Source organism: Condylura cristata, unplaced genomic scaffold, assembly GCF_000260355.1.
Source record: "Condylura cristata isolate star-nosed mole 26May11 unplaced genomic scaffold, ConCri1.0 scaffold00001, whole genome shotgun sequence".
NCBI classification, from domain to species: domain Eukaryota; kingdom Metazoa; phylum Chordata; class Mammalia; order Eulipotyphla; family Talpidae; genus Condylura; species Condylura cristata.
In genome coordinates this window covers 26,464,061-26,478,415 of record NW_004567102.1, presented here as the reverse complement: position 1 = coordinate 26,478,415, position 14,355 = coordinate 26,464,061, and the positions used below count along the sequence as shown (strand labels likewise).

The 14,355-nt window shown below is 36.2% G+C and overlaps 1 protein-coding gene across 1 annotated transcript in view; it reads left to right on the top strand.

Annotated features, from left to right (window-relative positions):
- Positions 1-14,355, top strand: part of COL9A1 (collagen, type IX, alpha 1) — a 63,208-nt gene that overhangs the window by 785 nt on the left and 48,068 nt on the right. The window contains exons 2-11 of the mRNA XM_012720238.1: positions 807-881; positions 1,216-1,251; positions 1,373-1,435; positions 7,861-7,914; positions 8,166-8,201; positions 10,140-10,163; positions 10,652-10,705; positions 11,953-12,006; positions 13,215-13,247; positions 13,989-14,045. Of these exons, the coding sequence (XP_012575692.1) occupies positions 14,040-14,045 (6 nt within the window). The 5' untranslated portion in view covers positions 807-881; positions 1,216-1,251; positions 1,373-1,435; ... (5 more) ...; positions 13,215-13,247; positions 13,989-14,039. The remainder of the gene's footprint in view (positions 1-806; positions 882-1,215; positions 1,252-1,372; positions 1,436-7,860; positions 7,915-8,165; positions 8,202-10,139; positions 10,164-10,651; positions 10,706-11,952; positions 12,007-13,214; positions 13,248-13,988; positions 14,046-14,355) is intronic.

Genomic DNA, 14,355 nt, shown 5'->3' with positions numbered 1-14,355 from the left:
GATGAAAGAAGCTTTCTTTCTTTTCTTTTCTTTACTTTTTTTTTTTTTTAATTTAGAAGGGAGAAAAGAACCCCTCACATTCCCTTAGCAACATTTTATCCTTTTCCAGACGCCAGCATTCCTGCTAGCATCATCAAAGCTTAACTGTTCACAAGTGATAAAATGGATCACACTCTAGGGTCACTCTGAAATTTGGTGTAGTTTTGAAGCCAGGTGAAAATACCTCATGCAAGGGAGAGTCACTGCAGGTAAATAGGAATGGAGGCCAGGTGCTCACTGGGCTTTGAGGAGCTACTGACCCCACTCGCGCCTAAATCTTTCCATCAAGCTTATGCCAGGTTTGGAGTGGACATAGACAGACTGACCAAAGCTGTCCTGTAATTGATCTGCTGTGGAGCATTTCCATTCTTAGCTGTTCCATTTTGACCTCAACACTGCCCTGCAATTGCTGATTAGATGTAAGAATCGAGTGACCACTATTTTCACTATTGAATTCCTTTAAAAGAGGCCCTGCCTTCTTCACAATTCTCCTGTGGTTTAATATACTCTGTAGAGGTGAAACCTTGTGACTCCTCTCCCTACTTTGGGGGTGTAGAACCTACTCAGCCCCAGTGTTTAGTCTTGTTTAGAATATGACTCAGACCAAGGAATTTGAAAGTTTGCTTTTCAAAAACTTGACATCGATAGGGAGATAGGGAGATAACTTTTAGGGTAAGGGAGGTAAGTGGGAGAAAGCTCTGGAACTGGGCCCAGTTTCTCTTTGTTCTCTACCTTGCTCCACTAACCCAGTGTCCTATTCTTGTCAGAGAGGCCCTCCGGGTGAGCAGGGTCCTCCTGGGCCCCCTGGTCCTCCTGGAGTTCCAGGCATCGATGGTATTGACGTAAGTATCTATCTCCAGGTTACTTTGTTCCTTCAGTCCTGTCTCTTTCTACTCTATCACAGCTCTGGTGTTTGTGTATTTAGAGAGGGCCAGATGTCCCCCACCCAAAGGTGGTATTGGCAGTGGGTGAGAACTGGGTGCTGGATCCTTGAAGCCTGGCAAATAGGGAGATAAACCTGTCTTAATGTTTCCATTGATGATGAACCTCCCCCCTAAGGCACTTACCCTAACCCTATCTGTGTGATGAACATGCCCATGAGTGGGATTTTCTCAGCCGGGTCCCTAGTACCTTTGGCTCATGGACTGATTTTGCTTTTTTTCCTTACCCATCCAGGGTGACCGAGGTCCAAAGGGTCCCCCAGGTCCCCCGGTAAGCTAATCAGTTTGCTCACTGTGCACTTCCTTCATTTAGAAGTGTTTGGCTGTCATGTGGCCCTAAGGGTTTCAACTTTGCTCATTTTCTTTCCCTGCTTCACACTTTACTTGCTCAGGGTCCTCCAGGGGAACCAGGAAAGCCAGGAGCTCCAGGCAAGCCGGGCACACCAGGATCTGATGTGAGTAGGCACAAGGCTGTGGAGGGATGAGGCCAGAGATGAGGGGGGGGGGTTGGGGGAGGAGGGTGGTGGAGAGAGAGACGGAATGACATACAGAGAGACTGACTTTAGGGTTAGCGATGTGGACAACTCTGGGAGCCAGGCCCCCTGAAGAGAGCACACACCACCAGGAATGTACTCTTCCCAGAAAACAGCAGAGGGTACTTGGTTCTTGCCTCTAATAGTCCATTCCCAGCACATGAGGTCAATTTTCAGTCATACTGCTGGGACAGGGAGTCAGGGGAGGAGTAGTCCCCAAGGCCTCTGCTGAAGTTTCACAGCATATACTTTTATTTGCTTATTTTGAAAGATCTATTTATTTTTTAAGATTTATTTATTTATGCATGTAAGGACTGAGGTATAAGCCAGTGGCACAGGGGGTTAGAGGACTCACAGAGACAGAGTGGGGAGCAGAACAGGCGGGTTGGCTCACATACACTGCTGAGGGGAGCAGTGAGCAGGTCTGGAGAGGTCTGTCATGCCATGTGGGTCATTTTCCCAGCTGGGGAACAAACTTGTCCTGTAGTGGCTATGGATAGCTTCATAGTGCTGTGCATTAACCCCTTGTGCCACCGAGGTGGCCCAGCATGTACTTTTAGTTCAGACTCTCTCTGGAATGTCCTAGATTAATTTAGAGAAACATGATTTAATTTAGAGGAGCATGATTGAGGGGTGGGTCTGATGTGAGTGCAGAGGGGCAGAGACGTCGTCGCAATACATCCGAAAGGAAATCAAAACTGGTATCCTCTCTTTCCACTGTGTTTTGGCCATCATCACTGAACAGAAATAAGCAGGCTATCTTCCCTTGTTTACCCACCTCTACACTCTCAAGCCCTTTCTGAGGGAAGCTCAGATTCTGTTATGAGGTAAATCTAATTCTAAATATTTCTTCAGAGTAAAATAACTTCAGGACTCTCAGCTCCTCTTTTCTCCTGAATGTGGCCAATACTTATATAAAAGGCCCGTTACAGGTCAGTCCTGATCTTTGTCACTGGGGTACAAAGTAAAGAGGGCATCTGTGTCTTCATGTTTTCCTTGAAGTTACCACTTTATGTGGTTTCCAAAAACAACGTATCTAAATCAAAGTTGAAACCAATGATTGTAATGCCCAAGAATTTTGGATTCTATTTCAAGGCAGATCCTTCATTTTGAGAGAAATAAAAGTTGTTGGATTTTAGCAGTTACTGCTATTTAATGTATTAGGAAGTACATTTGTTTTCCTTTTCAGAGCCCCTAGTTTGAATTTTCTTTCTTTCTTTTTTTTAAGTTTTGTTGTTTTATGTAACAAATACATCTGGCCTGGGATACAGGCTAGAGGTGCTAGGATGGCGAGAGGATTCACCAAAGACAGAGTAGGGAGCAGAACAGGCAGATTCATGAAGTATACTGCTGAGGGGAGCAGTAAGCAGACAGGAGAGGTCTGCCACGCCATGTGGGTCACCTCCCTGGCTGAGGATCAAACTCATGCTGCTGTGTCTGAGGCAAGCCTCACAGTGATGCACTTTAACCTGTTGCGCCACTGGGGAGGGCCTCTTTCTATGTTTGTGAAATGACAATATGTGAGTACTAAGGGACTGACATTTGGACAATACAAACTGAATATAAAATTAATATATATAATACAAACTGAAATTATACAGCTTGTTGGTTAATAAGCTCTTCTCTGAAACACCATGAACTACTTGAAACTCATAATAAAAGGTTTAATAAATAATGGCCACTAAATAAATTAGTAGCCCAATATAGGTTTGGATTTATTTCTATATTGCTTTGAAGCTTGGACCGGCCTTTTGTTTGGGGTCAAAAGTTAATGTAAATTATTGTTATTATTGCCATCATTCATTTTATGTTGATTCAAATATAAACCAATTAACCTGTCTCACTACTAAGATGCAATAATTTCAGAGACCTAGTTTATCTGTGCCTCAGTTTAATGATGCTTTTGTAGCATGTTCAACAAATACCTTTGCCATCAAATTATAAAGGCAAGTATTGGTTTTGCTTTATAATTTCCCCACTTACACAAAATTATTGGATAAATAAATTAAAGTACTTCAAAATCATTAGAAGCACAATGCAAATAACAATCACACACAATTTTTTTTTTTTGGTCTGTAGTTACAGTACCATAATCAATGCAGAACAAATAAAATGTCCAGAGTTAAAATATGTAAGAAAGTAAGACTTTTATATGCTAGAAATTTAACCCTGAAAGGTGCTCAGGTAAATACTGATGAGTGTATTGAATCATTTTCCTATGATTAGGAAGGAAACCAAGAAAAAAAGAAAGGAAGGAGAGAAATGCAAGAAATCTGTGTAGTTCTAGTAGCTTAGGCATTTTCCAGAACTAAGTAAAAAAAAGGTACTGTACTAGTTTACATTTATATGGAACTTTTTTGTCAAGTACAGTCATAAACATTACTTCCTTTAAACTTACCACCACTTCATAGAATGTTTGGCTTTTGAAAATGTTTGGAAACTAAATAATTATGAGAGCAGTTAATTTCCTCAGAGATTCAGAGTTATTTAGAAGCTAAGGTAGCAAAAGAAACCACATCTCTTGATTTTTTGACTCAGCTCAGGATAGTTTTGCCTCATGTACATACCAATGAGGTTCTTAAATAGTGGAATAATTAGAGCAAATTAGAGTAAATTTGTGATGGTGAATTTTTAATATCTGAATTACCAACCAAGAAAAATTATTTAAATAACTGAATGGATAATAAAAATAATTTAGAATTAATTTCTATATTTGTAAATATCAGTGTGGTTCAAGTTCACCAAATTTTGAATTAGATCCATAAGGATGTAAAGATTTGAGTTCACTAGACTTATTACTATACTCTTTGTCTACTTGACATTTTCTTTTCAACATTTATTTATTTATGCATACAGAACTAAGGTACAAGCCTGCTCTCAGGCTTGGGGTGGTGACAGGGTTCACCAGAGACAGAGTAGGGAGTAGAACAGGTAGATCCACGAAGTACACTGCTGAGGGGAGCAGTGGGCAGGTCAGGAGAGGTCTGCCGTGCCATGTGGGTCACCTCAGGCCGAGGATCTAACTCGCACTGAAGTGGCTGCGGCTCACTTGTCGGGCTGTGTCCTAACCTGCTGCGCTACCAGGGAAGGCCCCAATTGACATTCTAAACAAAGCAATTGATACCGGGCAACAAGAGGCACTAAAACTGCTACATTAAATTCAGAGCAGGCATTAAGAATAATGAAACAGTGGCCCTTAGATCAGAGTATGCTGTTTGTCCCAGAACACAGGGGAACACAGTCAGTAGGAAAGCCTTCAACATTCTTTTCTTGACAGGTGACCTTGCATGTAGAGGTGGAACCTTAAAACTCCAACTTCTTTTCTGCTTTTTGATTTTTTGCAATGCTGTGTCTTTTGGTAATGTTAAATGATTAATCAGATGATGTTGCTAATATGTAAAATTAAGGAAATCAGAGCTTGGTTAGAATTTTATACTCAAAGAATACCACTTGCTGTTATCTATGATATTAATACTCTTACAGGTGTCATTTGTATGAGGTGCTAAGCGATCTCTTTAAAACAATATTTTATTCATTTTTGGAACATCCATCTGAGATAGACAGAGGAATTAGAATTAATTATAAGAATTACCATTAAACCATGTCACTTTTATAGGAAACAAGTTATGTGCTTTATCATCTTTCAACGTACACAACCATTATCCTTGGAAGATGTAGGGTGATTAAGATAGTGAGTTACTAAGAAATTCTTCAGAAAGGTCACTGTAAGTGGATTTATTAGACATGAGAGAAATGTGAGTTGGCTATGAAATATGTGACCATGGTTAAGATCTAGACTCTTTTGCTTATTTATATTAATAACACTTTCTGAATGGGATGTTAAGTTTCCAGCACAGGAAACATGTTTTTCTTGTGAACTCTTCACAGCATCAACAATCAGACTCACAAGTACTGTTGTCAGGATCAACCCTGACAGGCACTGTTCAACGTACTTTGTGTGTAATATTCCATATATTCTTCAAGTTATCATTTGGGGTAGATACTAATGTTATACTTATGTTTATAGATTAGCAAACTAAGGCACTATGTAGTTAAGCAACTTGAGCAGCTATATGGCAATGAACCAAAAATTAAGAGGAACAAATGAATTTACTTCTCCACCTAATAGACTAACTTTATTCCTTAGTTATGTATTGAATGTGTGTTAGATGCCAGAGACAGTGTGCTGGGGTTGTAATGGACACCAACCTTGTCCTTACAGAGCTTTTGACACCAGAATCTATCTTCAATTTAATTAAAAATTTGCCGATGATAGACATCATTTTTCATAGCTTATGAAAAATACTTTAAATAAGAAGTGACCTGGGAGCAGTCTTCAGGTGACATAATCATTTACTAGGTTCCGCTTTATTATAATTCAGCTGAAATTTTATTAAATAAAGCAATTACTATCCTTCATCTTGTCAGTTATTCCAGTCACAGATAGAAGATGGTTCATTGGCTGTGTGTGGGTATTGGAGAAGACTATTCTTGGATGGTATGTGTAGGAAAGTTGGAGTAAGAGCTGAAGTTTATAAAATCGCTATGCTTGTGATCTGGGACACACATTTAAGGTTTGTTTGGTGAAATACAAAACCCAGTGTTCCATTACCATATGTGCTCAGCAACTAATATGTGGGGTTTTATTCCCAAATTACAAGGCTAGAATGAGACCAGGACCATTGAAAATCAAAGACAGTCTGCCAAAAATTCTTTTGTGTGTGTTTAATAATTTTCTTAGTAAAATTCAGTAATTAATATTTTCAACTCATTTTTTCTATTTCCTTTGATTCATTCTTCGGAGTTATTAGAAAAATTAATTCATGTAGAGAAATATGGAAATGGTGAACAATAAACTAGTTTTCTATATAAATATATGAAATATTTCACTGCTAGTTATGCAAACTATTACAGATTAAATATGGCTTTTCTGATCTATTTTTAAGTAGAATTTACATATCAAGATATTCACCTCTCAATTATTATCAATTGAATCTTTTCCAGAATCTTGATAATATATAGGTTTTAAATATGAAACCTCTGTATTTTTTTATTATAAAAATACAAATAGGATATTTACATGTTGGCATGCATTACTTTTATTTATATAATATATATCTTTTTATCCATCTATCCACACACATAAACAAATAGCATCAACGCATTATGCCTTCCATTTCTACTTTTAGTTACTTTTGGTGAACTGTGGCCCAAAATACCATGTACAGTAATATATTTTGAGAGAGATACACATTTACATAACTTATAATATATTGATATAGTTCCATTTAGTTATTAGTTATCATTGTTTATTTTTTACTGCATCTAATAGTACATTAAACTTTATCATAGGTATATATATATATATACAGGAAAAAACATAGTATATATAGTTCAGTATTTTTCAGTATTAGATATCACTGGTTGGAAAGTAACTATGACAGGTACTGTGCAAATATTGATCTTTAGCATATTATAAGATTGCATTACAAATGTCTATATTGAAAAGTGTCAAAGAGTAAAGAAAAACTTTAAATGTATTTTCACCAAATATAGACAATCAGGTGTATATACAGTATTATACTTTGAACTTTATTTTATAAAAAATTTGGTGATAAAGTTTTTACTGGTCAGGAAAATTCAAATGCTTGAAACTATTAAATGTCTTAGTATATAATATGATATTTATAATGTTATGTAATAGCAGAGTTACATACTACATATTGTAAATACATAGTTAATATATATAGCTATTTTTGCCAAGAAAGATAATGTATGGTCATATGTGTTCTCTCAAATATTTAACTTTAAAAGTTAGCATTCTTCAATAAGCAATTCTCATTTCTGGAAGCTGGCTAGAAGGCTTTAGCTGTCTCTAACACAATAATGAGATTCCTTTTATTTCGTATTGAAGAAATGTTTTATAATGGTCAAGACATTAGTATTATAGAGGTATAGCATGGTTTTATTTTTATAAATTAAGTAAAGCAGGTGGCAATATATGAACATGGTTAAAACAGAGCCAAGAACTGCTGTCCCATCAGACTTAGCTGTTAGAACACTGTAATGCTGTATTTGCCATATTGTATTTTTTCAAAGTCCAGGCCTAAAGTATTAAATTATTGAATACTGTGGTAAAGAATGGAGTTATCAGGAAGTTAGGAATATGATAAAATTTATCAATAGAAACTAATAGAGTTCATGTAGAAAGCTATTTCCTTATACATACTTGCATCATATAACTTTAACCATCCTGCAGATAATTAATAAATAAAATGGAATTATCCATTTAAAGGTTTGTCTAAAGGAACTATAACAATTCTGTCCTAATTATCTTGCTTTGATAGGGATTAACTGGACCTGATGGGTCTCCTGGCTCTGTTGGACCAAGAGGGCAGAAGGTAAATTATTAGTTACTGGTATTAATGAAAAGCTGAAGTATAATTTTATTATAGTGTTTTTGCAAATCTACTAACATATTAAATTATAAAGCTTTGAAATTGAAATATGCTTTTTCAACTGAAATGTTTTAGCTGAATTAAATTAAAAACATTAAGATAGAGTGTTTTAGGGATTTTAATATGTATGCAGTTACATATTTACATATCCATGCTACTAAAACTAAGAGTAATGAAACTATTTTTATTTTTAGGGAGAGCCGGGTGTGCCAGGATCTCGTGGATTTCCAGTAAGTAAATGTAAAGTGACAGAATTGAAAAAACTTCTATCTTAGGGTGAAATACTGCCACTTGAAATTTTTAAAAGCAATTTTCTACATAATATGAATCACAAAGGAATTTATGACTTATCTGGCAAGGTAAGCAAGCTGACTGGGAGAGAAATTTGAATGTACAACATTAAATACATATGTGTGTTTGCAGGTTTTCCCCAACAGGTAATACTCCCTCCATCCCCACCAAAGGAAAACCTTTCTTGCATAACAACAGCAAATGCAAGTATGTTGACCATAAGCTGACACCACTTTCTGCTCAACTGCTTACATTGCTAATGCAGAGTCAACCCTCAGATATTGTCATCCACCTGACTCCTTGCCTAGTCTTTTCCTACTCTACACAATCCAACATCTGTGTTATTTCTAATGGTAAAAGGAATAGGTTCTTGACTGATTTTCCTTTCTATATTGTTCTTGATTCCTCTTTTGTTCTTATCATTAACCTATATATTTTTCTTCATGCCTTCTATTTGCACTGTTTTCTTTGCCATATTTCAGCATCTGTCAACTTTCCCCTTATATCCTATTTTCAGAAGTGAATAGTTTCTGAAGCAGATCTATATGGAATAGCTTCTCAATAAGGGGAATCAGAGGCAGTTTCTCACTCAAAATCTCCTCTCTCCCCTTCACCTTTTCGCCTCTCCTTTTTCCCATATTTTTCAACTTGGAGCTCAACATCTTCCATACAGGCTTTTTTTATTTATTGAAACTTATCAGCCATATAGATCTGATAATGAAATAGCTTATTGATTACTTTGCCTAACCTAACTTTTATTTCCAAAATTGATCCACATGTTAAAATATTCAGTTAGGAATGATTTCTTAGGAATTCCTTGAAAAAGGCCCTCAAATTTGTTTTAGCATGAAAACAAATCACTTACATGAAATTCTTGTTTTTTGGACTGCCTAAAAATTAAAAATGATAATATCAGATATAATTGATATTCAAATTAATTCTACTGGATGCTTCCGATACAGATATTTTAGAAAAGAAAATCTGGATGAAAAGCTAATATAAATATCATGTCACAGTTAGTGGTGAATAAAAGCTATTTAGGCTAGTGTAGAGGAGAGAAAAGAGTAATGATGAATCCCATGGGAGAAAAATTGAGCATGAAAAACAGAGAAGCAATTGATATTCAGTTTTATGAAGTTCAGCTAGCATATAGTTAGGGTTTATTATATTCTAGGCACTGTGCTGGGAATCATAACTAAAGAGAAAATGTGGTTTCAGTTCTTCATTATATACAGTTTGGTACTGGGAAAGAGCATTTAAGTGGGAAGTAAAATGGCTATATTTACAATCAAATTCACCACTTACGCTAAGATCCTATCACAGGATGCTTCGGGAGTGATGCCATTTTATTTTCGATATCTGTTGGATTCGTGTCTGGAAAATCAACACTGCTATTAAAGGGGGGGGTCCCATTTTTCTGACCTTTTTTCCTACCCTGCCTATCTGTGATGACTGTCTGGCTGGGGAACTCTGAAACACCATTATAAATTGTAAAGCAGTACATTGTATTGTTTTTAATGTCGGTATCTATAAAATATAGACAAGTGTAAAAAAATCTCTAAAACTGGCAGGCTGTGACATTCCTCTTTGTAAGTGATGGTAAATTCTCTTGAGGGAGACTTTACTTTCATTTTCTTTTTTAAAAGCTTGCAAAAAAATTACTTGTTAGCTTGGACCTCAAAGGAACGTTTGAAGACCTGAAACAAGTTTCCTTTAATGAACAGAGTCATGTTTGCTTTTCTTTATCCAGTGCTTTCTTTAGAATAAGCATCATATATTTAGCTAATGATAGTTTATTTTTGAAGTGAGTTATGTCTTTGTGCATACTAATCTTAAATATAAGTCACATACCATAATAATTCTTATTAATCTTTCAGGGTCGTGGTATTCCTGGGCCTCCTGTAAGTACCATCCTTTGGTTTATTTTACATGGTCTATAAAAATGGCCTATTTCTCAGACCCCATCTTTCCTTTCCAACTAACAGTCTACCCAGTGGTATTTATAGGGTTCTACCTATATTATCTTTAGGTAGTTACATGGACAGCATTCCTATTCTGCCAAAGAAAATATTTTATTAGTTGAAGAAGTTTCTCTTCCATTTTATTTTATTATTTTTATCACAGTAAAAATGGTTTACAACATTGCTTTACAACATTGCATCTGACTTAGTGTTATGGTTTCATACCTAGTCAGAAGTATGTAACACCACATCCACTCTGTTCTATTTTAAATAATTAAAACTTGTTCAAGTGAGTAATTACCTCACAGAAACCAAGAGTAGGACAGATGCATGACTCTAACTTGCTTGTTTGTTATATTTGATATCATTTGTGCGAAGTACTGAAAGCATTCACAAATCACCCTGTGCCATGGATTTGTTGACTTCAGGGTCCCCCTGGGGCAGCAGGACTTCCTGGAGAACTTGGCCGTGTTGGACCAATTGTGAGTACGACAGGCATTTATTTCGACACATTATGATTTAAAAGAAGATGTTTCTAGGGAGAGAAAATTGCCCTAACTGTATGTTTTCCCTGAAACAAACAAACAAAAACAATCCATCTAGCAGATGGATTTTATTCTTGTTCATGGTAATGTTGGGAGCCAGGGGTAATAATGCTACCTCATTTTTATAGAGTGATTTTATAAAGCTAAACTTTTCTTTCTAACTTCTGGAATAAGTCATAAAGTAAGGGAGTGTTACCTTCATATTATAAGCTTTCAGCCAGTATTAGGGTCCAATGAATTTTGTATTAGATTTTCTGCATGAAATGAAAATTGTCAAATTATTGCCATGTATATTTATGTTAGGGCCATTAAATTATAATTGAGCCAACAGAACTTAACTTTAGTTAATAGAGTTGAATTTGGTAGAGGAAATTGCTGCTAAAAGTATTTGATGTTGATATTCAATAAATATTTCAAAAATGTTGAAGCAGCAATACTATGAGAAGGTAAATTAATTTTGAACTCATTGAGAGAAGGAGTCATATGCTATATACTGTTATCTCTGGATGAACATTTGAAATGTTTATTCACTAAATATATGAATGAATATGAATTGATTGTAAAGTTAAACTAATTGTAAGATGCTTTTGACTTCTTGTGGTCGAATATTAAGAAGGAAAATATATCAGGAGTAAATGCTAAATATTAAGATTAATTGGAACTTATTTTCATCTAAAAAACTTATTCAAATTTGTCCATCTTTAATTTTCTGTTCCATTTACAAGAGTATAGTGACAGATGAAATGCTTATGGGTGAATAGTTCTAGGAAGAGTCAGTCATTGTAGCCATTAACCTTGTATTTTATAGCTTCAGGCTGGGTGCAAGCTTTCTTTTGCTATGATTAGCTGAATGGCACTAACAGACTTTTCCAATTCTGTACATTAACTAACATAATATCTAATGTTTCCAGAGCTGATAAATCAATCATTGCACAAGAATAGAATTGACTTTGACTTTACTATTCCCTCCCCCAACTATACCTTGTTACCTGGGTGTGATTAGAACACTTTTTTCTTCAGGGTTTATGGACCTAGTTAGATTATGGACTACCTGTTGATTTGGTGGCAGTTCTGAGCTCTAGAGGACTTTTTAGTAATATCATTCTCTGATGCCAGTACCAGTTTTAGGGTACTGTATTTTGACATGTGAATAACCATGGTGTCACAATTTTCAAATAATTTAGGGTGATCCTGGGAGAAGAGGACCACCTGGCCCTCCTGGCCCTCCAGGACCCAGTGTAAGTTATTTTTAACTTTAATTTCTCTGCCTTTGGAAGGTGGGATTAAAGAAACCTAGGAACCTAAATTAAAAGTGCCTTTTAGGCCATATGATCCTAAAATTCCAAAATTGCTGGCATTTTTCCTTTTTTTCATCCATCCAAAACATTGGTCTTTCTCTTTAGGCCAGAAAAACAGAGGAATCACAATGATTGAAAAGGCAGACTTGATAGAGAACAACTTACTCATTATATTTGAAGTCCTTTGATGTTTGAAATTTAGCAAATGCTTAAAATTTACACTTATAAAGGGAACACTTTTAAATGAACTAGTTTTTACAAAGAATTTACACAGTTAAGAATTTTAAAAATAGTAATTGAAGTAGAAGATTTTTAACTTTGATTCAGAGTTCCCCATATTTTCTATTCTGTCATTGCTTTTCCCTTCAATTTCTTAAATGAACTTAGTGCAATTTAAGAATGTTTTAAAGGGATTGGCTATGAATTGAGTTTTTAGACTATTAGCTTACTATATGCTGATATTTACTCTCTATATTTTTTGAGCAAATATATCTATTACATTTTTGTCCATCAGATTTCTATTATTAGTAGGTATGTAAATTCATTATTTAGTTATATTCTTTTTAAAAAAATTTATACTTTAAAAAAATATATATTTTTTGGACCCTCCTGGTGGCGCAGCGATTAAAGCACAGCACCAAGAGGCCACTTCTGCATGAGTTGGATTCCTGCCATTCCCCGGAGGCGAGGTGATCCACATGGCGAGGCAGACCTCTCCTGACCCTCCCACTATTCTCCTCAGCAGTATACTTTGTGGATCTGCCTGTTCTGCTCCCCGCTCTGTCTCTGGTGAATCCTCTCACCGCCCCTGCACCTCCAGCCTATACCCCAGTTCTGAATGAATGAACAAATAAATACATCTTTAAAAAGGTGCAGAGGTGCAAGAACAGTGTGAGGGTTCACAAGAGACAGAGTGGGGAGCAGAATAGGCAGATCGAGAAGTACACTGCTGAGGGGAGCAGTGGGGAAGACAGGAGGTGTCTGCTGTGTCATGTGGGTCACCTCCGGGGTCAGGGATCGATCTCACACTGAAGCTGCTGCAGCTAGTTTGCAGTGACTGCTAGCTTGCAGTGATGTGTCCTAACCCACTGTGCAGCCAGGGAGGGCCCAATTTAGTTATATTCTTGACTGTCTTTTCTTTACCTTAGGGAACAATTGGCTTTCATGATGGAGATCCGTTGGTAAGAAGTTTTCTTTTCAACAAAACATAGAGTTTTAAGTCAAGACCATAATCTTCTGATGAATTCTCCTTAAAATTATCTCTACACGATGCTGTATTTCTGCATTTTACTTTTACTCAATAGCAGTGCCATCCATAGTACCACTGGGGTTGCTGTGTATCCTCGAACTGTATCTGGCTTTCATTATGGAGGTTCTGTACTTTTCCATGATCATTTTAGCTTATTACCAAGGCATGTTTTTCACTAGAATATCTCAGTTTAGGAGATATAATTAAATAACTCATTCTTCTTACATGCTAATGTTCAAGTGATATTGAACAATTTTGGCCCATTTGATGTAGGCATGTGAAACTCAGAATGGAGCTTTTTCAGTGGGTCTGGGAGGGAATCGGATCAGGACATAGTTCAATGTGTGGTCTGCAAATATTTTGTTTAAAAATTTATATCTGAAATAAATATGACAAACTATTAACATATATTACAATTTTGGATAGTGGCTACATGGGGGAAGGGTTTGCTTTATTCTCTACTTTTCTGTAAGCTAAGAATACTTCCAAATTTAAAAAAGAAATATAAAAACAAGAAAAGGATATTCATAGATATTTAATGAATATAATTGCTTTGGGGTTCCGTAGTTGGAATCCCTAAAAGAAAAAAGAAAAAAACACTTTAACTTTACCACAACACAGAGACTCCAGCTTATCTACTCTCTCTCTCCTCTCCTGTGTGTTTTCATTGCAGTGTCCCAATTCCTGTCCACCAGCTCGCTCGGGATATCCAGGTCTGCCAGGCATGAGAGTAAGAGAATCACTTAAATATCATATTTTCAAGAATATTATCCAAGATATCCCACTCTGATGGATTAGGCAAATCTTTGCTTGCTTATTCTGTGGTCCTTATTCATATCTAGAAATTCTATGGGTAGGTATTCCTACTGGGACATAGTGTTTGATTGTCCAGTAATTCTTTTGTTCAGGGAAGAATATTAAATGAATTGGCTTGAGACTCTAGACATCAATCAACTTTCTGAAATTTGTCTCCTGTGGTGAGAGATGGAAAGGGGAGGAGACAGAGCACATAATGTGTAGTATACATTATGTGTTCATAT